Source organism: Perca fluviatilis, chromosome 8 (genome assembly GCF_010015445.1).
Source record: "Perca fluviatilis chromosome 8, GENO_Pfluv_1.0, whole genome shotgun sequence".
Lineage (NCBI taxonomy): Eukaryota > Metazoa > Chordata > Actinopteri > Perciformes > Percidae > Perca > Perca fluviatilis.
The window spans coordinates 36,080,411-36,107,054 of NC_053119.1; the positions used below are offsets into that span (position 1 = coordinate 36,080,411).

Sequence of the window (26,644 nt, forward strand, 5' to 3'; positions counted from 1 at the left end):
TTGAATTTTATTGCTGCAAAATGGGATTGTCAAGCAGACCAACTGACCAACATATAAAAGATCGATACTTAGTGTAGTGTGTTGATACAGTATTGCCATGGAAAATATCGCTATCGTAGATTTTTCTTTTCCCCCACCCTTAATAGGCTTGTGCCCATTGGCGATTAGATTAATCAACAATTGGGTTTTCCTATGCATATTTTTAAAGCGATGTTTAACTAACTTACTATCAGAACTATAATATCTAGAATCTGCGCCCTGCTGTTTATTTTCTGGTGGAGTGGTAAGTCCGCCCGCTGAGCCACGTTAATCAGCACAAGTGAATTTTAAATCCTTAACGTTTAATTACAAAGCAGTTTGCCGTCCCTTTTTCATGCACCTGACATCTGGGGCCCTATTTTAACGATCGAAGCACACGGCAAGAAGCACCTGGCGCAGGTGCGTTTAGGGCGTGTACGAATCCACTTTTGCTAGTTTAACGGTGGAAAGAAAGGGTTCAGGCGCATGGTTCAAGAAGGTTGTACGTGGTGCCTTTAATTAATCATAGGTGTGTTTTGGGCGTAACATGCCCATAAACCAAACTGAGTGTCAGCTCCCATTCCCTTTAAAAGCCTGGCGCGTTTGCACCTTAGCGCATTGCTATTATGATGGCGGATTTGCTAAGCAGGAAGGAGAGATTTTCAGGAGAAGAAACTGATCTTCTCGTGTGTGAAGTGAAAGCAGATCCTATCCTCATACTATTTTACATTGTAATATATATGAGAGAGAGAGAGAGAGAGAGAGAGAGAGAGAGAGAGAGAGAGAGAGAGAGAGAGAGAGAGAGAGAGAGAGAGAGAGAGGTACTAATGGGTTGTTAAAATAACAATGAAATGTTGCTTTATTGCCTTTGTTGTTGTTCAATGGCGCCATCACTTTCCGCTTCCTCAAGATGGCAATACGCCAAAAATTCACCTGAACACACCTCCCTGTAAGACCAGCACGCCCATGGGCGGGTGCATTTTCTATTTTAACGACATGGGCACTGGACGGGGAATTGACAACTGCGTCGGTCTTAAACTAGCAAAGACACTTGGGTCGAGCTTTGCGCCGCACCGGGTGCAAGATAACAGCCCTAATGGGCTGTGCTTCTTTCGGACAGTCACCCATCCGCCGCTGTAATAAAGAATATGATAAAAAATAACTGCAACGAGCTACTGAAGCTCTTAGCAACACAGAAGCATGTCAAGCAGGACAGCCAAGCCGGTGTTGCCAGTTTCATTGATGAAAGTGAAAGCTGCTCTGTATGTCCTTATTATGTTATGACCAATTACATGTTCATCAGATTGCCTATCGGTGGTCTCTAGTAACCACGATTGGACGATTTGAAAATATTAGAGATCGCCCAAGCCTATTCCATGGGTTACCCAGGAGTGCCCCCTTTACAGACATGCCCACTTTAGGCTAATCTCATGCTGTTTGGGCAATATCCATGCAGTTTTTCTCATGCATTGTAAATGTGTTATATTATGCTGTTAGTCAAAGTAGGTATTTTAATTTAGTGAGACCATTTTTGGAAACTTTTGTCACTGTATAAATTGACCTGTTGTGACATCCTAGGATAATCCCAGCCTCATGAAACAACCAGAAACTAGAGACCTAGGGCATTCAGAGGATGTATGGCTTCCCTAGGTATATTGATAATAAGGGGGTTTCTAAGTAGTTTTTAGAACAGAATTACTCAAAAAATGCAATTCTTGCAGAAATCTCCAATTGTCAAGTTTTTTAATACCAAATCACAGCATGGATTGTTTGTTTCTTGAGGTCTTGGTGTCTAAATGTTGTATTTTGAAGTTTTTTTTTTTTTTAGACAATTTCTTTGTCATTTCTCAGGTACTAAAAATAGTTAAACTGTGTGTCAAGTTTTTAGTTACACAGGTTTGGTGCAAGGGGCTGAGTTGCATCTCAAGTTAATCTTTAGATTCCCAGTTTTCAGATGATGTATGCCACTTCAGAGAAGAGACTAATTCAGTTGAATTATGTGACCCCTACTGTTGACCTGCCTTCTCCCCCTAAACATTCCCTGTCTCCCTCTCCTACCGCTCCTAGAAAAACAGGGGGCCGAATGCTAAAGGGCTAACGGTTAACAATTTCATCATCATGAGGGATGATGATCTGAGAAATGCATCACATTGTTTTGATCTGCACATTGTGGCTTTTGGTCAAATCTGTAATTTCGCAAATCGGTCAGATCTCGGTGGTAACCCACCACACTGCCAGAGTTTTAACACATATTTCAAAATTAGCGGTGTGAAGTTATTGAATGTCATACATACTCCTATTACATTGTGGCAAACTGAGAGGGGAAGTCAATAGAAGGCTAGAATGAAAAGAAAAGGCAGTGAGGTATGGTGTCACTGAGGGCAGCTGGTGGTGCAGCCTCCCAGCCAGACGAGGCTGAAATCTGAGACTTGCACACCACAGAGCTGGGCGGTGGGAGGGGGCAGAGGGGAAAAAAAAACAAGAGCAAGAATGGCCATCGAGGAAAAGAGAAGGCAAAATATGCAGGCTCGGGGCAGGGGAAGCATGCAAGAAAGTGTGGGACAGAGAGATGAAAATGGAGTGATACTGACATGAAGGATGAAGTGTAGCGGGGCAGACACAATTTGTAAAAATCAAGTCCTAGTCTGTGTGAAAGAGAAATGATGTGTCGTGGAGAAGAAGGGGTTATGTGTTTGTTTAGGGAGCCGCCAAGAGGGGAAGGGTGTGAGTGAGCATGCTCTGTTTGGACTGACATTGGATGCCGGCTTAGCTTCTCTCAGTCTTGCAGAGAAACACACCCAGCAGCAGTGACACCTACCACACTCCATGGGACAGAAAGAACATGGCTTAAAAAAAAAAAAAAAAAAAAAAGTCAGAGGGAGAGTTACTTTGTTCGGGACTTTCCCTCCTTTTCCTTTCTCGAGCTACAACCCTCTCCTCTTCCACCGGGAAAGCAAGAGAGAGCAGGGCTTTGTTTTCCAGCAAAGGATTATTCTTCCAGCAACTCTTTTTAAACCATACAAGATTTATTTTTTATTTTATACAATTCAGCCCTTCTTTTTCTGTGGGAATTGTGCTTTTGTGCCACAAACCTGCAAGTTTGGAAAATGGTTTTGGAAGAGGATATACCCTTTTAAGGCTGCAGTGGTGCTGTGCCAAATGGTCCCTAAAGATCTGGCACCAGGAAATACAACTGTGGAACTTTTTTAAACAGGATGATAATTCAGTGTTGAATACAATCTGCAGTGACTTGGCTCAACCCTCATGTTGCCTTTAGTTCCTAGTGGCTGATTGGGAGGAGCCAGGGAGTGGCAGGTTGACCACACTGACAAACTGCTCACACACTGTTGACTATATGTGCAAGGCTTTCAGTTTTAACAGAAAGCAAATCAGTGAGTTTCTCTGTGCTGCAGCAAAAGCACTGTGGTGTTCTTTTTTTATTTTGGCGTTCAATTTTGGCTGGATAGGCAGGTCTGGTGAATGCCAGTTTTGCTTGGTGTTCCAGTGACTTAGGGACTTGGGACTTTTTTTTTTTTTTGGATTCCATGGACATAGACACTCTGGTGTCCTCCGGTCCAATCCCCTCACGGGCTATTATTTTCCCGGTATTGAGCTACTATTTGTCCTTGTCTGGACACAGATGTGATCCTCTGTTTTTGTGGTGAGTTTTGGCCAGCGGCAACAGTGTGGTTTCCATGGAAAAGGCCAGCGAAATATGGTGTTGACGGGCTGCGTGAATGCTCGACTCCTATGTCTCTGGTCCAAGTGAAACCAAAGCCAGCTAGCGTAGCACTGCAAGCTCCGCCCTGGAATTCCTTGTACCGACTCTTCTCATGTGTAGCCACAAGGAGCATGCACAGGACTAAAGGTGAATGAGCTTTTACAAATATAATGCACATGAAAGCGCTCTTACTTCTGGAAACGCATTACACCCTTTTCTCCTCATTAGCTTAATATGTTATGTGCAACTGTCCTCGTAGCTGCAGCTGAGCTGTTGTAAAATGTCGTAAATTCCTGTGCACAGTCCGGCCGTAGCTCTGTTAGGTTGATAAATTGGTACTTTATGTTCAGGGAGCTTGGCTAACAAAAGTGTGTGTGTGTGTGTGTGTGTGTGTGTATAAAGAGTGGGCTATGAGTTGAGCACAAAGAGTGGCATTTTTGTGTAGAAGCCCAGCTAGTTTTCTTTCTCCCCCCTCTGCTCGTGCTCCGTTCATCTGTCTTCTTCCATATCCTCTCTACTGTAGCTTATCTTTTCCCTCAGTTGTATGCTACCCTTCCTTCCTTCCTATTGGCTTCTCTCCCTTTGTGTTTTTCGGTTTTATTTCTCACTATCCTCAGTGTAGAATTAGCTGTCTCAGGAAATATTTGCCTTTTTGTGTATCCATTCTTCATCTGTGTGTAGTGCTGCAGGGCGTCTGTATGTCGATATGCATCTTTTTGTAGTGTTATCTATATATAGAAATAAATATAAATAAATAACTTTTGTCTAAGGCAATTTGACACTTGCTGCAGGCTAGTGATGCCATGGTAAGGACATTTTCCCACCGGTTAATAGACTTGTGACTAGCCCATTAGAGCTGTTAATCAACTATTGAATTACTCGCCCACTATTTTGATAATTGATAAATGTTTTTTTTTTGTTTTTTTAAAGAAAGGAAAAATTGATTGCAGCTTCTTAATTGTGAATATTTTCTATTTTCTTCACTCCTGTAGGACCATAAACTGAATATCTTTTGAATTGTAGACGAAACAAGGCATTTAAGGACGTCATCTTGGACTTGGTGAATCAGTGACTACATTTTTCACAATTTTATTGACCAAACAACTTATTTACTAATAAATGACCGATTTAATCAACTCTGAGTACATTTACATGCACACCAATATTCACTATTATTCCAAATATGACAATTTTCCCGAATTTGATACAGGTCATGTAAACAGCATATTCCGGTTTGGTGTTCTGAATAAGGCCTTTTTCCGATTTAAGACGTGGGATATTCCAGTCTTATTTGATTTTTAGAGGCATTCTTTGGACATGTGTATATAAAGCCTATTGGAAATATGAGTCTCAATCTGGGTTTTTAACTCAGATTACGTGCATGGCTACATGTAAATATGCACTTTCATTAGCCATGTAAACAGCTTAGTTGGAATATCGTCCTTAAGGGCAAAACCCGGAATATTATGTGCATGTAAACGTAGTCACTGAAAATAATCGTTAGTTGCAGCCTTACTTGTGACACCGATTTACTATGGCTGGACCTGAATATTCAGTATTTGGATGTTTGTTCATTGTGTTGATATTGGGGTTGGGCAATATATCAATATTGTATCAATATATGAGGCTAGATATCTTCTTAAAGTTTGGATATCGTAATATCCTGATATAACAAAAGTGTTGTCTTTTCCTGGTTTTAAAGGCTGCATTACATTAGAGTGATGTAATTTTCTGAACACACCAGACTGTTCTAGCTGTTCCATTATTTGCCTTTACCCACATAGTTATTATATCAACATAACTGATTATTTATTAAAAATCTCATTGTGTAAATATTTTGTGAAAGCACCAATTGTCAACCCTACAATATCGCCACAATATCAACATTATTTGGTTAAAAATATCGGGATATTTGAGTTGGTATTAACTTTTCAATTTTGGGATTCGCAATAGTTTTTTTTTTTTTTTTTTGTTCCTCAATACTGTAGAACAGGGGTATTCAACTTAAAGGGAAATTTCACTGCTGGAAAGCTGAATATATCTTTAAATTGGGTCACTAATGTAGTAGAAATGTGAAAAGAAAATTGAAATTGGTGCCTTCTAGGCCGAGATAAGCCAGAAAATGTGTTTTTGGCTCATATGGATGAAAGACACCAAATCCCAGAATGCACTTGCTTTGCTGCTGTATGAGGCCACTCCCAAGCTACGCCTACCCTTTACAGACAGAAAGTGAGACGATCAACTCAACAAGTGTGTTTTATTGTCATTTCAACCATATACACGAAAAAAACGTTTCACCGTGGCTCAAGTGGTGTTACACATTTAGAACATGCTTTTTTTTGGCCACAGCTGATACATTATCCGGACTTCTTTCAGCGGATTGATTGATAGCTCCGGAGTGAACAGAACTGTGTCCATGGCAACGCTCTGCTATGCATGGCAACGGTGTGTTATCCTTAGCAACGGTCTGTTATCAGGAAATAACAGACCGCATTCTACATTAGAATTCAACAAAGCCAATAAATACAAATAAGTAAGGGATAATGTAGAGCGAGGCGGTTGTTATAGCGAATACAACCCCGACAGGGTGATCAGGACTTGATCAGGTCTTGAATCAGCCTGAAGGGGTTGTATTCGCTATAACAACCGCCTCGCTCTACATTATCCCGCTTATTACATGGCTACTTACCAAATAAATCAATAATTTGACTAATAACTTGACAAAATATTGATTTAAATGGGAGTTTATTGATTTAAATACGATTGTATTGCTTCCACTAGAGAAAATAGTCCGTTCCGTCTCTACGGTTGGAATCCTGCGTCCATAGCAACGTAAAAACTCTGTAATGCAATCCTTCGTCTATTTGCTACTCAACACCACCTTACGGGCTGTGGTAGTAGCCGTATATTTTATGGGGTGCTGCCGTGGTGGACAAATGACCCATACTGCTGTTTTAATCACTGCAGGAATTGACACAACATTAGCTGAAGCGTTGTAGTGAGCTAGCGGGCTATCGGCTGCTCTAATTTACAGTAAACTGAACATTTCTGTTGACGGTGAAGTGAGACACGGTGAATGGCTTCTTTGGGAATATTTATGTGGACGTTTATGTCCTCATTCATCTCGTTTCCTTTTTGCAGAGCCGCTGCATGTTGACACACCTGTAAGTTAACGTTAAACAAGTTGCAATGTAAGCTAACTAATTAGCGTTGTTGTCCCTACGGCTTTTACTGCGTAGCTAGCAATCATAGACGGTATAGAAAGATACTAGCGATAGACGCTCATCAGATCTGCGGTCATTGCTTGGAGGACAGAAGTTGCTCCACGTTTCCCCACTTTTTGCCACAGCTGATAGGCTAAATTATCCAGACTTCTTTCAGCGGATTGATTGATAGCTGTCCTCCAGAGTGAACAGAACTGCGTCCATGGCAACGCTCTGCTTTTGCATGGCAACGGTGTGTTATCCTTAGCAGCGGTCTGTTATCAAGAAATAACAGACCGCATTCTACATTAGAATTCAAGCAAGCCATGTAATAAAAGAAGGCTAACACATAGCTACTAGCATTAGCTCTTGGTGGGTGAGTATAAACACAGCCGTACATTTGCGTGGGATGTAGCTAGAATTGTCGGCATTTTACAGTCACAAACTCCACTAGCAGTTAGTTGGATACAAATCACCCCATTTCTGCAACAGGCAGTCCGGGGTAACACAGCCCACCTCCACTAGTAGTCTTACCCGGTGACAGAGAGCAGGCTGGATTGTCCACAGCAATATTTCCACAACAACAAAAACACAGCACAGCAGTCTCTGAACTCACGTTGGGAGTTTCGTTAAAGTTGGATGTAGTCCAGTTTGTTTAATGAGCGGACACTTGCAAGCAGGATTGGTGAATGAGATGGCTGGCTAGCGTTAGCTTTCCACCGGCACACTCGTTCAACGCTCCCCGCTGATGAGGTCTCTTTACCGGCCACAGGAATCTAGCATGCCACAGGAATCGACCAGCGGTGGCGCACCACCGCTGGTCTCCATGCAGGCGAAGCTCGCGTAGTGTGTCGAGCGTTGCGTCTGTAATAAAGTGTCCTTCATATTCTCCGATCTGTACCAATGTATCCCGGTGGTACACGTGTGTGGTAGTTTGAATGCACATAATTGTTGTTCTAAAATTTCCGTCGGGATGAACAGTTTCTGTTCCTGCTGAGAAGCTAAGCGAGGATTCAAGATGGCTGACACTCGTTTTTTCCTCTGCAATCTCCGGAAAAAGCCGACAGTCCAACCCCCTTTGGGCTATGCGGAAGTGGCTCCTAATACAGGCTGTAGTCTTTTGCCTCTGGGCAAAAAAACCTCAGATGACGCAAAAATCGTCATTTTGCGTCATCTGAGGCTTTTTTCCAGACTCACAATACAGAGATCTCCCCTCTCAGGGGGACATGAGGGAGGGAAGCATGGTCATTCAAAAATACTACCGGGTTTCTACTGATACAAAGCTTAATGCTAATCGGTGAAGTTTCCCTTTAAATTGCAAGAGGTCCAGTAAGTCAACCCTCTGCCCCTGCTGAGGTCCGAACAATTCGATACCTACAAATAATAAAGGAATCAGTTTATTCAACATTTTTATTTTAACAATGCAGCCTACAAAGTTCTTTTATGTTTTTGTTTATGTTTTGGGGAGGACCTTAACAAAAGGATAGAACACTGCTCTTTTCTGTCTTTCAGGCTGCTTTGTTAAAACTTTTTGGTAAAATGCAAAAATCATTAAACTCAAACCGGCTGATGAAATGAAAAACAAAGTGCCATAATCTTATCTAAATTTGCTTTGTAAATATTTATTTCAGTCCAAAAAGAATAAAACCTCAAAGGAAAACTAAATAAAGTGCTCTTTTAGGCTGACCTTAGCGTAATATTTGCTTAAAGATGGAAGCACAAACTTCTTAGGTTAAAAATGAATCACAAATCCGATCCATAAGATCAGACACATTGACATTTTTCAGGCTGAACCCTCTGTCAACATTTCTTTTATGGCCTGATGGTCTTCCCCTTTGGTATGTGTTGTAAGAGCCGTGACACCTAGGGTGCCCGTGTTGCACTGTGAGAGAGTGAGGCAGGACTTGTGTAGATTGCTGAAATCTAGGCTTTGAGGACATTGATTTTCCACGTCCTCACCTCAGACTACTGTGGGTAAGTTGCCTCAAAGTGTCTGTGTCTAGTTTCACATAGTGGCGTTTTTAATATTTCTGCTTTTGACAATCGCAACAGATTCCGTGCAAATGAGGCACACGCAGGGCACGCCGGCCTCGCAGAACTCGTTGCAACGGAAACCAAACAGTCGCAGGTGGTCGCAGGACCTATACAGGTCTACAGAGCTGGCCTCGTCCAGCCTGTTGAAATTTCCTTTTAATGACTAGATAAATATGCATAATTTATTAGGGCTGTGACGATTTGTAACTCACAATACGTGTTTTTTTTCCCACCACATGGCATCGTTTTGTCATTGATTACATGCCACTTTGCAACACAGTAATACAACAGAGACCTTATTTATTGATATTGATTGATTTCAATATCGATCGATCCAGCTTAAGGTTAGCCTACTATAAAGGTGCTGGTTGACAAGTTGCTAATGCTTGGTCTAAAACGTTAGCCAATTCTTTGTGGGTAAAATAAGATTATGACCCCCGCCACTAGCTAGTAACGTGTGTGATGTACAGGAAAGTTAGCAAGCTAGCAACCTACAGATAAACTAGCAGCTTCACATCACAGGGTCAGACCGTTAACATTCACTACTCCCTGCAGACTGAAACAACTCGGGAATAAATTACTCTGCTGCAACAATGGCTAAATAGAAAGAATACAAACTTAAATCGTCTCTGACTTCTGAACTGGCGACTGCCATAATAAAAAGAAACCCGATGCAATCTCTGGGATTTCTTACGTAATTTACATAATTATCGTAACTAACGTAGCCGTAACTAACGTAGCCGTAACTAACGTAGCCGTAACTACACACACTGTAACTTGCACAGTCTCCGTAGCGCAAGGGATTCACAACAGTAACGATGCGGCACATAAAAAAAAATGTATCTGAGTAAAAGTATTTTATTCATCGAAAATATGTACTCAAGTAAAAGTGGAAGTAAGAGAAAAAAATAATGCTCCAGTAGAGTACAGATACAGCCTTTTTAGTACTTACTTAAGTAGAGTAGTGAAGTAGTTCTACTTCGTTACTATACAGCTCTGGTGTAAACCCTGAAAGACTGCATCGCTAGGTCATCCCTCTCCGCTGAGAATGGAGAAACTCTTCAAATACACCAAACAAAATATAGCCCCGCCCAAACAGCTGTGCACTGTGCAGGGCTCCAGACTATTTTTTTTAATTTATTTATATTTTTTTAAATGTAGGGGCGCACACCGTAAATCGACCTGCAAGGCAATTTTTTTACATTTTCCCCATTTTTACTGTATTGCTGATGAATGCTTTAGTAATAAATACTAGGGGTGGGGTGGAAAAAAATCAATATCACGATATTTTTTCATGGCAATGCTGTATCGATACACAGAGGCCAAGTATCGATCTTTTATGATATATGTGTTGGTCAGTCTGTCTGCTTGACAATCCCATTTTGCAGCAATAAAATTGAAGTGAGATGAACAGACATAAATTTATCTTTTTAGATAAAACAGATGTTGACAAAATTTTCCTTTTGGGGACATCATTTGAAATTGGGAAAAATTTGAAGTCGGGGGCGGGGGGGAAGGTCGTAAATTGCAATATATCGCAGAATATTGCAAAATGTTTAAAACGGCAATAATATCGTATCGTGAGGATATCGTATCGTGAGGCCTCTGGTGATTACCACCCCTAATAAATACAGAAACTACAATCTGCGGTTTTATTTTAGTTCAGTAACTTTTTATTTGAACGGTGCTTATTTGAACAACAACAATCATGTCAAAGGTGATTATACTTCCACTGAAAAAGTAGGCTTTGGAGTATCTACTAAGTATCTAACACCCGGTGTGGAAAGTGATGAGTGATGAGCGAGCCAGAAAGAGGAGCTCACAACACTCCAAACACACGCACTATTTGTTTTTTGATGAGGTAAATAGTAGGGCTGCACGATATGACCTAAAATCAAAATCATGATTAATTGCACATTTTACCTCAAACGATAATGAACGATAGTTATTTTATTTTTTTTGTGAATTGATGTCGGACACTGCATTTGTTTTAAAGTTTTAAAAAACGTATTTTGCAAACTTTGCAAAGCTGAACGCTGATGTTCTTTCTCAACAGTGACGTAAAGCAAATCACTCAAGTTCCTGCGCGCAGATGTCGCCGGACTACACCATTATCTGAACATAGCCATACAGAGGGAGTTTTGTGGAGCTTAATTAGCTTTGTCTCAACTCCCTTTGCATTTGCTTGACTGTAACGGATCTTTATTAATATAAGATGCACTATAGCTTTTAGCTCAAACTAGATTTTATTGACTTCTCACATAGTACACAGTTTTTGCGATGTGTAAAAATTGGGGCTGGGCATGATTTCCCTGATTAATCGCATTGTTATACGCAAAATCCAATAATGAATTAAAAAGTAGTGTATTTTACAATTTTTATTTAAAATGTTCTGCCATAACATTTGTTTTGCAAACTCTTAACGTCAGCATTTTGTTTATACAGTAGCCGTTACATAAAATATTTTGTGTAAATCTCAACTTAAACAATGTAATCAAAGCACATAGACAGTGTCGCCAGCATAGGTCGCCAGCAGCAGACTGAGCCGTGTCTGTGCGACAGTAATAATGTTCCGTGCGGAAACACCGTCCGTCAGCGATACAACGTTGGTAACATTGATTTAACGAAGCTTCGAGGCAAGTCCTTTTGTATCAAGGATTTTTTTGTAATCGAATTATTCGAGTTAATCAAGGAATCGTTTCAGCCCTACTCATAACCAGTCTATGTTCAGTACCAAATGTCCCTGTTAGAGTGAGGTGAAGCCCAAATGTTTCAGCATAATGTCTCTCTGTTTTCATTGCAGTCAGAGCATGTGACTGCAGCGCCCACTGTTCATCAATATAATGCACTGCAACTCCGAGGTAATTATGGTTACCCAGTGATGTCCAGTAGTCCCCAGTGAGAGTAACACGTTGTAAAGGTGTCGCTTTTGCGGTCCTCTCCTTTTTCATACAACACGTGTATTCTTCTTGTGATGGTGCGTCTTGAGGGAATCTCATACCTGCCGTCATTTGTTGCGTTTCTCAGACTGCCGTCCTCCACAACACTAATGGGCCTGCACTGTGTAGCTATCAGCTTCGCTATGGCATTTGTTAATCTATACTTCTCCCACACGCTGCATCTAACGTAGTCTGCCGAAGCCTTGCGCCACTGTTTGTTTCGTTGAATGATTTGCTGGTATCAACGGTGTGTATTGCATTTAGGTAACCTTTCGGACTGGAAGTACTCCGGTGATAACAAAATTCAACTTTGCAGTGGTTACAAATAACTTTGTTTCTGTCGACTGCGCCGTCTGGAAGAACTTTTTAAAATGAAAATGGCCATGCAAAAGTTCCGTACCCTTCTCCATGTTTGTTGGTTTGTTTATCCGCCAATTCTTTTCTTTTCCGTTTCCTGCAAGTGCAACAGCAGTCAGCGCAGACTTTTACAAAATAAAAGCCTGTGAGCAACAGACTTACAATAATAAAAGAAATAATAAAAACTGCGTTAATGCGCAATAAAATAATTGCGTTAATTAATGAGAACCCGTTAACTTGCCCTGCCCTAGTAAAGATATTGTACTAAAACTGCTTGAAGCCATTGTGTTTATTGGATTCAACATAGATAAAGCAAATATGTTTCTTCTTAAAAAAACACTCGTATGTTATAATGCAGCTTGAACCACTGGAAGATTTTTTTTTTTTTGCCTAGACAGTGTTGATAACCAATGAAACAATAGAGCTGGACTTACTGCCTTCCCAGTGCAACCATAGACTGTGTATAATTTTAATGGACAAAGCATCCGGTTCGGCGAAGTGCTACAAATGCGGAAGTGCCTTAAACCTGCATACTATCTGAATTCCAGCAGGGGGCGACACGTGCGGTTGCAAAAGGAGTTTGGTTTCTGTAGAAGTCTATGAGAAAGTGACCCACTTCTCACTTGATTTGTTACCTCGGTAAATATTCTCATGAAGAGTTTATGGTCTCAATCGCTAGTTTAAAATCTTCTGCAACACAGAATTATTTTTAGAATTTTAGTCTCGTTGATTTTAAAATCGGCGATAAAGCAAGGGGTGTTTCAGTGTGTGGCTATGATGTGATTGCCAGTGAAAGTGTGTAACGTAGAGTGTAAGGGCTCCTCCCTCACTCCTCCCTCTCGTCTAAAATCGTCACATCCGCGACCAGGACGGCTGCGCTCGTAACGGCAAACTCGGCGACTCATAGCCGATCTCCACAAACCAGTGGGTGACGTCACACATGCTCTGTCCGTTTAATATACAGTCTGAGTGCAACACGTTTGGCATGTGTTGGCAAGCATTGGTTTGCCATTTGTGGTGCATAAATCACCGAATAATCTGCTGAAGTTGGATTAATCCATCTATATGGCACAGATGCCTTTTTAGCGTTCCTAAATTGGAAACTCTACGTCTTTCTATGAGGATGCCCTGTCATTATGTAAAACAAGTATAGCTTATACATTGTGTATTGTTTACATTGGCTCCACCTTGCTTGCATCACTGCCTCGGTCACATGATTTGACCATTTGTGTGACTCTTAATAACTGAGGGAATGTCACAGCGCTTCTTAAAGGAATGCCCGGTTATCTTTTCCGTTTTTCCAACAACAAATTGACTAAAGATGACATGCAGGTACACACTGTTTAGAAAATATACTTTCTGTCTGCTAGGTTTGCCTGCTGTGTTGTTTTAAAAAACGGTGTTGCAAGTGGAGAGACGAAGCTGGTGATCTCTTTCTGTTTATGGTGTACACACTGACATGTTGTGTTTAATTGTGTCCAAAATGTCGAAACCTTGTAACATGTGATCTTAATACTGTTGACTACGTGTGCATTTGAAACCAGGGCCAGAGTGAATTTAGAAGTATCCTGATTGTGTTTACCACTTCAGAAGTGATCTCTTATCCCATTACAGGTATTTCAGGGCTCTGTCACGGTTGTTGAAGCAGTGTAGGTGTATTTTTCACGTAAAATAATGACTCTGTTTATTATTGTTTCAGTGGAGAACAGCTTCTCTGCAGCTGGTATACTACGTTACTATGTTGCTATGGTTTCAGTGGCTGCAAAAGTGGTGATGGGTATTTTGCTAAAACATAGCTAAATAACATTGCTTTGTAAATGTATTTAAATGACAGATATACAATACACTAAGGACTGGATGATATCTTCTTGGGCTGATTGCAGCTATGTGGTCAAAAGTGAGCATATGAACTAGGGTTGGGCTACTATTTTTGTATCGCCGATATTACAGCAGCTAATTATTCAATTTACAGAAGTCCGAAAGAAGCATAGCCCATAAAATGTCCGATCCATGGGAAAGACGGCAAACTAGTTTTGTATTTAAGGATTTAAAGGATTACAATTCACTCGTTACTCGTGCTCATATACGGGGCTCAGCAGGCGGGCTTGCTGCTCCACCAGAAACATCTGAAAATGCACAGTAGGGCCAAGATTCTAGAGATTTTTATTTTTTTATATAACCTCTAAGTTCTGATAGTAAATTAGTTAAAATCTCATTAATATCGGCGTAGGAAACGGCGTTCAGCCAGCTGTTCGATCACTTCTGGAAAGTGATGCATCAGCCGCATACTGTAGGAGCCACAAAGTTTAACTCGCGGGTGGAGCTTTATCTGCTGTGTGAAATATGGGAAACCAGTGTGGAGCCAACAGAGACAGCACATTAGGAATGCTTTCAAAAGTCTAGTCTAATGTACATTGCATTAACAGCGCAGTAAGTGCCTTAAATGCCTTGAATGAGCTTTGCATAGTCTATGGAGGTGCACAAGATGGGTAGGGCCTTTTTTACTGGTCTCTTACAGCCTGTTGGCACAGCAGAGATGGTTACTTTAAACATTAGACTGTCATTGTGTAAATCAGATCTGCTTCATATGTGAACTGACTCGGGGCATGTGTAATACCCACTGTCAGAAATGACAGAACCAGGCCTAACCTACTAACTTCTTCATTCGCTGACAGGAGTATTTTGCTCGCTGTTACTTCATGGTTATTGCAGGTGTACTGTTGTGGTGTGATTAGTTGGTATGATTCTCACACTACTTTCTAGCTCTGTCCCCAAAGTCATGTTGTTTACCTTCTGTTTTGTTCTTTGTTTTTTTTCTCTTTTTCAGAGGTCCCAACATTTCAAGAGAAGACGAAAGCCTTATTTGGAAATCTTATGGACGAAGGTTGGTATTTGTTTCTGTTGGTGTCTTTCCCACCCTCTTCATCGGTCTCCCCTGTCCATCTTCTGTTGTATTTGATGAAAAATGGTTCCAGCAGCCTTTTCTGTTGACAAATTTGTGACAAACGTTTGCTCCATTTAGGCAACATGTAGCACCATTTACTCTTTCTCCAACACGGAGAGAGATGTGCAACATGTTTCTGTTCACTCCTTTTCCCTTTTTATCGTTACATTGCAGTCCGCTGACCCGCTGGGTCTAACTGTCCTTCTCTCTACTCCCCACTGCTCCGGAGGATGTCTCCTGAGCTGCGTGTTTATGGCCACACTGATGCGCGTTATTACGATGACGATCTTTCTATCCATTTATTGTTATGGTCACTTCTTAGCTCCCAGTGTGCCAACTGAAAAAGCGATACTATGTTTATCCCCCCCACTGGATCTCTTTAGCTGGGCTTGTTGCTACTTGATGTAGCCAACTAGCTATTGTAGGCAATAGTTAGCCAGGCAAGATTTAGGATTAGGGATAGTAGTAATGTTTAAATATAACGTTAAACCACTAACAAAACTATTTAATATTTTCTTAAAGTGAATAGAACTTGTTTATATTGTTCTTACAGCCATTATACTATCACCGGTTCTGCTGTTGGTGGCGTGCCCAAATCCCAAAAGTGTTTCCATAGCTCAGCCAATCGGGAGCAATGCGTTAATCACATCAATCGCAACTGAGCTGGCTTTTTCAAACATTGCTGTGCACCAGTGATAATCAGGGACTGACCATCTCATCAGAATTCAAATTTTAAGTGGATATCAATATAACCTCTAAACAGATGAAACCCTCATAGTTGAATTACAGTACATTAAAACAATAAATTAATTCACTCCTACAAGGACTGGGTGTGGCAGCTCAAACATTTCTCAACTCTGAGAGACTACAACACTTAACCCCCCCCCCCCTTTCCTGGCCTCCTGGTTGAGGTCTAGTGGTGTTCTATTTCAGTGAAGTGTGTTTAGCCATACAGGAATTCTGCTGACTGAGCAGCAGTTTTTTTTTTTTTTTTTTTCAAGTTGTATTAACTGTAAACCATGTATCGTTTTCTAGGCTGCTTTCACCAATTTAAAGAGGGAATGTATCTTTTTGTTACAATTTAAGTATTTTTTTCTTTTTTTGGATCCAGCCAGTCCAGCTTGGCAGATTGCCACATTTCTCTCTGAGGTCCACTCACACTTGTCATCTCGAGCGGTCGCACATTTCATGAAGACGGCACTGCAGTGTTTCACGCAGACACACACCGCTGGCAGTGAGCCTCAACTCTTACAAAAATGACTAGTCCAGTTTTAGCAAAAGGATTTACATTATTTTCCTAACATGGACATACACGACACATTTAAGTGCATGCTATGGGTAAGTTGTAGTTATTTTTATATAAATACCATACATTTAGAAATATTCAGGATTACTCAGGGCCTGAATTTCAGTGCTGGATTTTGCGTCATTTCTTGGCGTACTTTTTAAAAAAAATCGATCCCCGCAAATCCAGCACTTATAATGCGGAAAATTCCAGCACAAATAACTGCATTGTCTCATAAGATTCAGCCAACAACTGCACCAGTGCGGAGTCACGTGCGGAATGTGGGACGACTTCCCGGAAGCACTGCATGAAAACATGAATGGGACCTCCTGGGTAAAACGTATACGTCCACGTGTGGAACCCATTCAAGGAAATCACTGGAACTTGAAAGACAAGTGCAAACAGCAGTGTGTCTAAAACATTTATCAGACCGGTAATGTTACTAAGAAGTGGCAGTCGAAAGACAAGTTTCAGACCAATTCAAAAACTGTGAAATGACCTGCTCTAATTGTAAAATATACGGTGCTGCGCCTTGTTAGCCCATGTTACAAAACGGCATGTCGGAAACAGGGATTCAGCACACAAATCTGGATTAAAACTAAATCCATAAATTCCCCGAGTAGCCTATTACAAACCTCAGCAATCTGATGCTGTTTTCAGAGGTTGACCTCCCCAAGAGAAGTTTACCTTGGATTATTTTTTTTTTTTTTTTTTAAGTTATTAAGTGGAAAGAGATGAAGCGGAGGAGACGGAGAGGACATGTAAAGAATAGAGTATGAGATGATAGAAGAGGGAGCTATGCAAAGAGACTAAGGCAACTGCAGCTCAAAGAGATGACCACTTAAAGAGATGACAAATTACAGCAATGTATATAGTTAATATAATATAGTTATAGTAGTACCACCCCAATTCTACAAATTGCTCCTATGTGAAGCATTTTCTGGGTGAATTGCATGGTCTTCAAACTGCATTTCTCTAGTTAGTAACTGCCTGTACGACGTGTTAGTTATTTCAATCTTGCATGCTAGCGGACTGTGACCCTGGCCTTGGCCTGGCTGAATGTCCTGGGCTAATTTGGTCCCACTGCTCTCAGGCATGCTGCTAGCATGCTAGCTAGCTAAGAAGTTCTATAAATAGCTGCTAAGGCATTATCTCCACCACAGCAGATGTGTTTACAAGCCGGCAGACACAGTTACAGCTAGCTAATACTGTCTCTCATTAGGTCCAGTTTTTTAACCTCTGCAGTTGGCATGTGTGCGTGCAGAGAGGCTTTACCCTAACAGATGCACTTACAGAAGTGGTCTGCCTGCTGGCAGTGCTGCCAGCTACCAAGCTAGATGTAAAAGGGAAGCTTATGCAAGTAGTTATGACGTAGATAAAAGCATCACATTTGGTATTCGCCAACCAAAAATGTTCTGGGAGTGGTCAAAGATGTCAACAAAAAAAAAATCACAATTTAAAAAAAAATGCCTCCTTGGTAGGATCACTAGAACACTTTTTTTTTTTTTTTTAATGGTTACGTGCTAATCATAGAAGTAGTCAACATCGAATCATCAAAAAGAGGTCAAAAGAAAAAAAGTAGGACTTGAATGCTGCATTAACCACTAAGCTCCTGAAGCACATGCAAAGACCACCTATGATGTTCCCAGACGCCAGCAGAGTTTTTTATTCAACACGTACAAATTGTTAAATTAGCCACTAGGTCAGGCACATTGAGGCGCCATTACTAAAGCTTTGGCAGGATTTTGCTGGTGGGTGTTAATTTCCCAGCTGTTGTACTGTCTGTGTACATATTGCTGCGCTGTCTCACCACCTGATTCTCTTCTTTTTGTCTTCACCTCCCACACATACTATCCTCTCTTCTCTCCACATTTTCTCCCCTCTGTTCTGGGTCTCAGTGTGCTGCATCTGTCTGTGGGTAGTGCTATAAAAAGGATGAACTATGCCAGGTAGCGGAGTGGGGGGGGGGGGGCTGACTATGCACGGTCATCCCACCCCAAACCCCATACTGTTCAGAAAAGACCTGACTTGTGAAACATCTCCTTTATCCTCCTGTCCTTCCCTCCCTTTTTATCTCAACACCCACACTGCTGCGTCCACTCTTTGCTTATTTTAACATTTGCAATCCTCCTCCAGTGTCCTCTTAACCCATCCTCATTTATTTTTCAATGTTCCGGTTACCTTTTTTTTTAATTTTTTTTTTTAAAAGCTCTTTCTGTCCACCTCGGATATACTTGCCCTGCATGATTCTAAACTTTGCTGTCTCATTCCCCCCCCCCTTCCTTGTTTATCATATCTTCCTCCCTCCATGCTTCCTTTTGTCTCCAGTAACTCTCCTCCCCCCCGAACACATACTGCCCATCATTTTTACTGTCCTCCTCTCTACTCTCTCCTTTTCTCTGCTTCACAGGCCATCCCATACTTAACCACAAACCTGTTACCAAGGCAACTGCTCAGCACGATAGGAAACAGCAGCTCCACACACCACATCTGAATTCACTTTAGTGTCTGGTGGTTTATTTATTTATTTATATATATATATATATATATATATATATATATATATTCTGCAGAGCTCTGACTTGTTGCTGGGACAATAATAGTCATGTTGCACATGGTAGGCTCAGACCATAAAGAGACAGCCAGATAGGATACAGACATGTTCTGTGCTCATTCCACATACAGTATAGTAGCATAGAAAGATGGTATATACCCCCTTAAGAGTCCAGATGCTCCAAATGAAATCCAAATGCCTGCAGTTACCAGTGTCTAAACTCTCCAAAGAACAGCCAAATTGGTTTGAAGCACTGCTGTACAGCAGTTAGACAAATGGAGAGGTGTAGGTAGGATGACTAGTCTACAGAGTTTGAGACAAGTGGGTAACCGCACTGGATGCTTCTGTAAGGCAGTAAAGCTGTTTGGTGTTTGTATATTTGATTTTACATGTATACGCTTACGGAATCCATGACATGCGTAGTAATACAGTCACAATGCACATTTGATCACAGAGATTGCATACTTTATTCAGAAATGTGTGCGTTATTGTTGATGGCTAAAGATGCAGTGTATGGCCCACACACAGTGGAATGTGGCTCTGCTTCTATCGCTGAGCGCTACAAAGCGAAGCGAGTGGCACTGACAAGGTTAGATTAGCTTAGCAAGTACCTGCATGTCACCATGTAAACTGAAAAGTGCAACTGGTGAAGGCAAACAAGGAGGAAAGTTATATTTCATGCAGCACAATATTTGTTTGAGGGCCACATTGAAATGGCAATCTCTCACCTGATGATGATGGCGATGATGATGATGGCGATGATGATGATGAAAGCTTGTTCACCTGATGACAAAACAAAAACCATATTGACACCAGAAGTGGTTACAACTAGAGTGAGCTAGTAAACATTACTACAGTACAATATATATTCACCAAGGTAAAAACAAGGTATAAAGAAATTATTTTATGTTTTGTTTTTTTTGCATGGAATTACAAATAAGATTTGATGTCATATCACACATGCCAGCCCCATGTTGTCAGTCTCTTTATCATGTCCGAACACTTTTATCATGGCCCTCTCCCTTTATCAGAAATGAGTCGCCAGACTGCCACCGCGCTGCCCACAGGAACCTCCAAGTGCCCCCCCTCCCAGCGCGTGCCCACCCTGTCAGGCACCACTGCCTCCAACAGCGACCTGGCCAGCCTGTTTGAGTGCCCTGTCTGTTTCGACTATGTCCTACCCCCCATCCTGCAGTGCCAGTCTGGACACCTGGTATGTACTGACCAGCCTGGAAAGTAAGCAGAGCCGGTTGTTGTACGCAGTACATTTCACAGTCCTGTCGAGTTTCTCACTTGCATTACATTTTAAGGTAAATGTGTTGTACGCCTACTGCATAAAGTTGAATGTGTAAAGCAGAGGTGGCCAAATTCTTTCATATGAAGGGCCAAAATGTATCTGGATGGAAGGCCACGTGCCAAAAATAAATGTTGATGTTGGAGAATACTATAAATCTTGTACATCTTCATGAATAAAACTTATGTATGTAATTTAATTAATCAGCATTGAGCTTTACATTGCTGTAAATTCAGATTAATTACTGTTCAGCTGCAGAAAAAGTACATTTTGTACTCCTTTTTACAGTAAGAATTTTACAGCACTTTCAAATTTAAGAGGAGAATAAGCATGAGCAGGTCAAATGCCATGGTGGGCCAAAACATAGGGAGCACGGGCCAAACTTGACGCCTTGGTGTAAAGTAATTAACATTCCCTCATGGGGAAAGATGGTTTCATTATAGGGCTGGGCAATGTGGAGAAAATCAAATATCACAATATTTTTGACCAAATACCTCGATCGATACCGTTACGATATCGTAGCGCTGACTATTGGTGCTTTCACAAAATATTTACACAATGAGATTTTTGAGATATAATCATCAGTTATGTGGATATAACGACTAAGTGGGTAAAGGCAAATAATAGAACAGTTACAACAGTCTGGTAAGGTCAGAAAATGACATCACTTTACCATAATGCAGTCTTTTAAAACCAGGAAAAGACAACACTTATGCTATATTACGATATCCAAAATCTAAAGCCCTATTCGCACGGGATAAGTATTACCTGGTGACCTCCAGTCATTTGTAATAATCGCGGAGGTTGTCTGTGATCTTAATCCCGTGCGAATCGGTCATGTCTGTAATTTGTAAAGTAATAATTCCCCCGCAAATGACCTACCATATTTCGCCGAAAACGGAGGTCCTGTGATAATATTAGTCCCGTGCGAATCGGCATCTCTGTGATTTGGGGTCTAACTGGCTGCGTTGTCAATTATAAATGAAAAGTTTTGACATCATATCCGGGGGATAATGTCTGTAAATTTGAGTAAAATACAGACTTCAGTTATCCCGTGTGAATGCGCCAGACGAAATACAGACGTGTGGGGGTAATTTATAAACTACAAGAGGTCCCCAGGTAATACTTATCCCGTGCGAATAGGGCTTAAGACTATATTAGGTCTCATCACGATACCGATATAATATCAATATATTGCCCAGCTCTATTTCATTATTGGGCTAGTTTTCCTGTTGAACAAGTCAGGCTTTAATAGTGTCGATTTAATAGTCACAATACCCTTAGTAATAGTCGTGTATAGCACAGCTTCCCGTGTTACCATTACCAAGCTCAGTGAGAACCTGTATGCACAGCTACCAGCAGTGTGTTTGTGCTACGCACAAATATAAAGTGTACAAATTAGCATTTTAATAAAGTCTGCGGTTCAGTCGTACATTATCCAGACAGCAATTAAAAGTATTTGAGTTGAAGGTAAATTCTGTCCCGCTGGAGTAAGTAAATGACAAGATACTGAATTCCAATGTTATGTATCTAATCACGGTCAATATTCATTCAGTAGGAGCTTCACAAATCAGTGTTGTAATTGGTCAAATCCAGCCGATTGCTTGACGCAGCTTTAAAACGGAGGAAATATTCATTCGTATTTGCTCCTATATTCGACCTAAAATCTCACCTAAAATATTGTTTGACTAGGTTTAAAAATTGTCATGAGCAAAGCTGCAAAATGAATGGACTGATTGACCGAGAGTGAAGGAAAATGTTCCAAGTTACAGGCTCAAATGTAAGTTGTAGTTCAAACTGCTGGCACTAGAAAGAAAATTATAGTATATATTGAGGAATGTTTAGTTGGCCAACCAGAATACAAACCGTGGGTGCTTGGGCCCATGATGACGTTTCAGAATGTCCTCGACGGTCTCGCGGAGGCTAAACGCTTACCTTGTTTTCATGTGTCCCTTCCCAGGTATGCTCCAACTGCCGGCCCAAGCTCACCTGCTGCCCCACCTGCCGAGGCCCCCTGGGCTCCATCAGGAACCTGGCCATGGAGAAGGTGGCCAACTCTGTCCTCTTCCCCTGCAAGTACGCCTCATCGGGCTGCGAAGTCACGCTGCCTCACACCGACAAGACGGAGCACGAAGAGCTGTGCGAGTTTCGGCCGTACTCGTGCCCATGCCCCGGCGCCTCCTGCAAGTGGCAGGGCTCCCTGGACGCCGTAATGCCTCATCTGATGCACCAGCACAAGTCCATCACCACGCTGCAGGTCAGACACCGACCCGTCTCCCAGGCTTCTTTTATAAACTACGCGTGGGGGGGGAGAATAGGGATCTAACGATATGAAACTTTAACCTCACGTTTATTGTGACCAAAATTATCACGGTTCGGGTCTGAAGGAGCTTTTGTCCGCACAAAGACAATAATTATGCCATCAGGGTTGTCTCAGCGCTGGCACGGAGACTACACATGTGTTACTACAAACTCGCTGGCATTTTGCAGGCATGGGACGTCTAAGAAAAGATAAAATGACTAAATGTCAGTGCATCTCGGCTCCTGCTGCTGTATCTGACCGTTCTTATTTTGAGCGCGTCTCTTGTAAGTGCTTTATGAAAGTCCACTACTAAAATCACTGGAGTATCCTTCTTAAATGACCACGCCCCCGATTACCAACCATCATACTCCTGTCCGGTCGGTATCCAAAATATGTGACTCGCCAGACATCAGATTGCATTTTCCATCAGTTTCACACTACCCCCTATGACACCCCCACATTTGCCATTGCTTAATAATAAGCTGTACGTGCTGCTCCGTGATAAATGGTTTAGTAAGAAAGTATTTGAATTTATGCTTATTTCTAATTAATTGTACTAGAGCTGGGCGATATGGAGAAAATCAAATATCACGTTATCTTTGACGAAATACATCGATATCAATATTGCGACGATATTCTAGGGTTGACTATTGGTGCTTTTACAAAATATATATAATAATAATAATAATAATAATAATAATAATAATAACCGCAGCAGCAGTCTGGTAAATTCAGAAAATGACATAAATTTACTGTAATACAGCCTTTATTTAACCCTTGTGTTTCTCAAAATGTCTAGATCAGAAATATGGGGGGGGGGGGGCTTCTACCTAATTTGGATGATTCCACACAGCGCTTCGCAAGTACAACAAAAGATAGGATCTTTACTTTCATTGACTTTTTTTTTTTTGTCTAATTCATAATTTCTACTTTTTTAACTCAATAATTAGGTATAATTTGCTATAAATGAGGTGTACTGACCATGAATTCCAAAAATGAGTGTAAAACTGGCAATAAGTTGGTGTTAGTGTTTATAAATGGTAGTGAAAAGAAGCGTTAAATGTTTAAAAAAAATAAAAAGAGCCAAAAACACTGAAAAAAGAGACGAAAGTGATGATAAAAGACAGGAAAAGGTCATGAAAAAACGTTGATTGGGGCAGCGTCAGGCTCACCCAGTAAGAGCGTTCGCCCCATGTTGGCGGAGTTCTGCAGCGGCGCGGGTTGGGGTCTGGCCCGCTGCCCTTTGCTGCATATCCACCGTCTCTATGTAATAAAGGGAAAAAGCGGTGATTTACAGGACGACAAGTACGTGGTCGAATGGAAGACAACACGAGGGTTAAGGCGATATCTAGTCTTGTATATCAAGGTCGATATAATATCCATATATTGCCCAACCCTAATGTTGGCTCATTCTGCAAAATAACTAGCTGAAATGTTAGTTTTCAAGAGCATAGAAATTAGGGATGGGCATTCGATAAAATTTTCTTCGATCGTTAACGATCGACTATCGATTAATCATTCATATTTTTATATTAAAATTAATTATTTTAACTTTTTATAAATTAAAAATGCAATGAAAATACAAAAATACAGCTTGTTTTTCCTTTAGGAGATCTTAAACTGGAGGTTATAGATCTAGATTATAGATATATGCGCTGCGGTGCTCTGAAGCAGCAGAGCCTGCAGCTGCGAGCCGGCGTTCTTAAACGGAGACCCTTTTTTGTTCCAAAATAATAAATAAAAAGAATCCTATTAAATAATAACCAAAAATATAATACTTGGATCTAACAGGTTTTGTCAAAATGTAACTCCAAACTATCCAAGACACGGACAAAGCCCAATAACAAAATAACCAGTAGGCTAACTCGCATACAACTTCTGCACCAGTCTACTGATTTCTGTTGAGGAAGATAAGCATGTTGACATGATCGGGGGTCAGACGCTACCTGGTGACCGCCAGTCCAGCCGCCCAAAACAGCCGCGTTGCCGGGATGCACAGACCTCGATCCGCGCTAACTGGGCCAGCCCGGGGAACCTTGTTCTGTTCTTCGTAGTGAGTTCCTACCAGTCTGGTGATGGTACGTCGTGAAATGTGATATGCTGGTTCCAATATCCATCTCAATGAACTCGCAGGTCCCTTGGGTCATTTTCTCCGCTCGTTGTGCATCGCAGCTCCTCCGTGCTAACGCCCAGTTTATGCTAGGTTGAGACTGAGAGCGGGATGCACCGCGGCCGCCACCGACATTAACCAGGGTCGGGTGCACTTTGTTTAGCAGTATGCTACATCATTTGAGTCGTGGCCGTGTTGTACTTATACACGGCATCTCAGTGTTTGCAGTGAACTAAGTCGTTTAAAAAAACAAAAATATTTATCTAAATGGTCTCACGCCACACTTCGCCATGTCCTCTTCATGATTACTTTTGAAATCAAAACGGAAACTCGCAGCCAGGTAACTGAATATGGAGTCAAATATTGCCCCCAGGTGGTAAAATGTTTAATTGCTGCCACACTGAAACTAATTTAATTGCTTCAAGACTCTCACTACGCAACGCAACCAGCATTAGTTAAATCGATAACAAATTAACGTCATCGACGAAATTCTTAATCAATTATCGATTGTCGAGTAATCATGCCCGTCCCTAATAGAAATTGTAGCCTTAACGAATGCCGACTGAACCAGTTTGACCTGCGTGTGTCTCTGTCCAGGGGGAGGACATTGTGTTCCTGGCCACGGACATCAACCTGCCGGGCGCCGTGGACTGGGTGATGATGCAGTCGTGTTTCGGCTTCCACTTCATGCTGGTGCTGGAGAAGCAGGAGAAGTACGACGGCCACCAGCAGTTCTTCGCCATCGTGCAGCTCATCGGCACGCGCAAGCAGGCGGAGAACTTCGCCTACCGGCTGGAGCTCAACGGGCACCGGCGCCGCCTGACCTGGGAGGCCACGCCGCGCTCCATCCACGAGGGCATCGCCACGGCCATCATGAACAGCGACTGCCTCGTGTTCGACACGTCCATCGCACAGCTGTTCGCCGAGAACGGCAACCTGGGCATCAACGTCACCATCTCCATGTGCTAGGAACTTTTGAAGAAAAAGAGGGTCAAAAAAGTAACAGATGGTCAGGGGGCATTTTTTTAAGGGGGTCAAATCCGTTGTGACCTCACAGCGCCTCCCACCCCACCCCCCCACCCCCCCTCTCTGCCTCACCCCTTGAGACGTGGAACTGGACTGTCTGATCGGGCAGCCGTGGAGCCCCAGGGGGTGGGATGGATGGATGGATGGATGGATGAGTGGAAGGATGGATGGATGAGTGAGTGAGTGGAAGGATGAGTGGAGGAATGAATAAACCCAAGAACATAACTGTGTAGTGATGGCTATAGACTTCTAAACACACACTATATATATATATATATATATATATATATATATATATATATATATATATATATATATATATATATATATATATATATATATATATATATATGAGACTCATGCACGCACATGTTGTCTCGCCCTCTCTTGGTCATAAAACACAGCAAAGTTGTTAAGTCAAACGTGCTTGTCAAACTCTCGTCTCTCCAAGTGATTTGCCACCACTCCTCTTTATTTATTTTTTTTAGTGTCTTTCTTTCTTCTCATTCCCTCGATCCTCATCAGACATTTCAGACACTACAGCCTTCCGCCCATCGCTCAGAGCCGCTGGAGGCCCGTCGCCACGGAGCAGGCCTACGCGCTGACAGCTACGCACTGAGCGAGACTCGAGCTAAATTTCAACACGGACTTCCGGTCAGGGCTAGCCAGCTAGCTAGCTCTAATCTCCCACCATTCCGTGCAGTTTTTGTAATCCACCTCAGTAAACCTCACCCCAACCCCCCCCCACCCCCCCAAACCTCCTGGATTGAACGGTTCGCGGCCGTGGGTGGGACTCGCCATGGTGGGCGTCCTCATGTATTGGCTAGCTCAGACTGGAACCCAGAGCCCACAAAGTT

The 26,644-nt window shown here is 41.8% G+C and overlaps 1 protein-coding gene across 7 annotated transcripts in view; it reads left to right on the plus strand.

Moving 5' to 3' along the window:
* Positions 1-26,040, plus strand: part of siah1 (siah E3 ubiquitin protein ligase 1) — a 40,823-nt gene extending 14,783 nt beyond the window's left edge. For 3 of the 7 annotated variants that reach the window (XM_039809662.1, XM_039809664.1, XM_039809663.1), the window contains 4 exons: positions 15,100-15,156; positions 20,087-20,268; positions 22,310-22,606; positions 25,359-26,040. In XM_039809662.1, the coding sequence (XP_039665596.1) occupies positions 15,100-15,156; positions 20,087-20,268; positions 22,310-22,606; positions 25,359-25,730 (908 nt within the window). In that variant the 3' untranslated portion in view covers positions 25,731-26,040. Of the gene's footprint in view, positions 1-3,689; positions 3,887-15,099; positions 15,157-18,399; positions 18,451-19,068; positions 19,944-20,086; positions 20,269-22,309; positions 22,607-25,358 lie in introns of those variants that run through there. The other 4 variants (XM_039809665.1, XM_039809661.1, XM_039809666.1 and 1 more) reach the window with 4 other exon arrangements.
* The last annotated feature ends 604 nt before the right edge of the window (positions 26,041-26,644 follow it).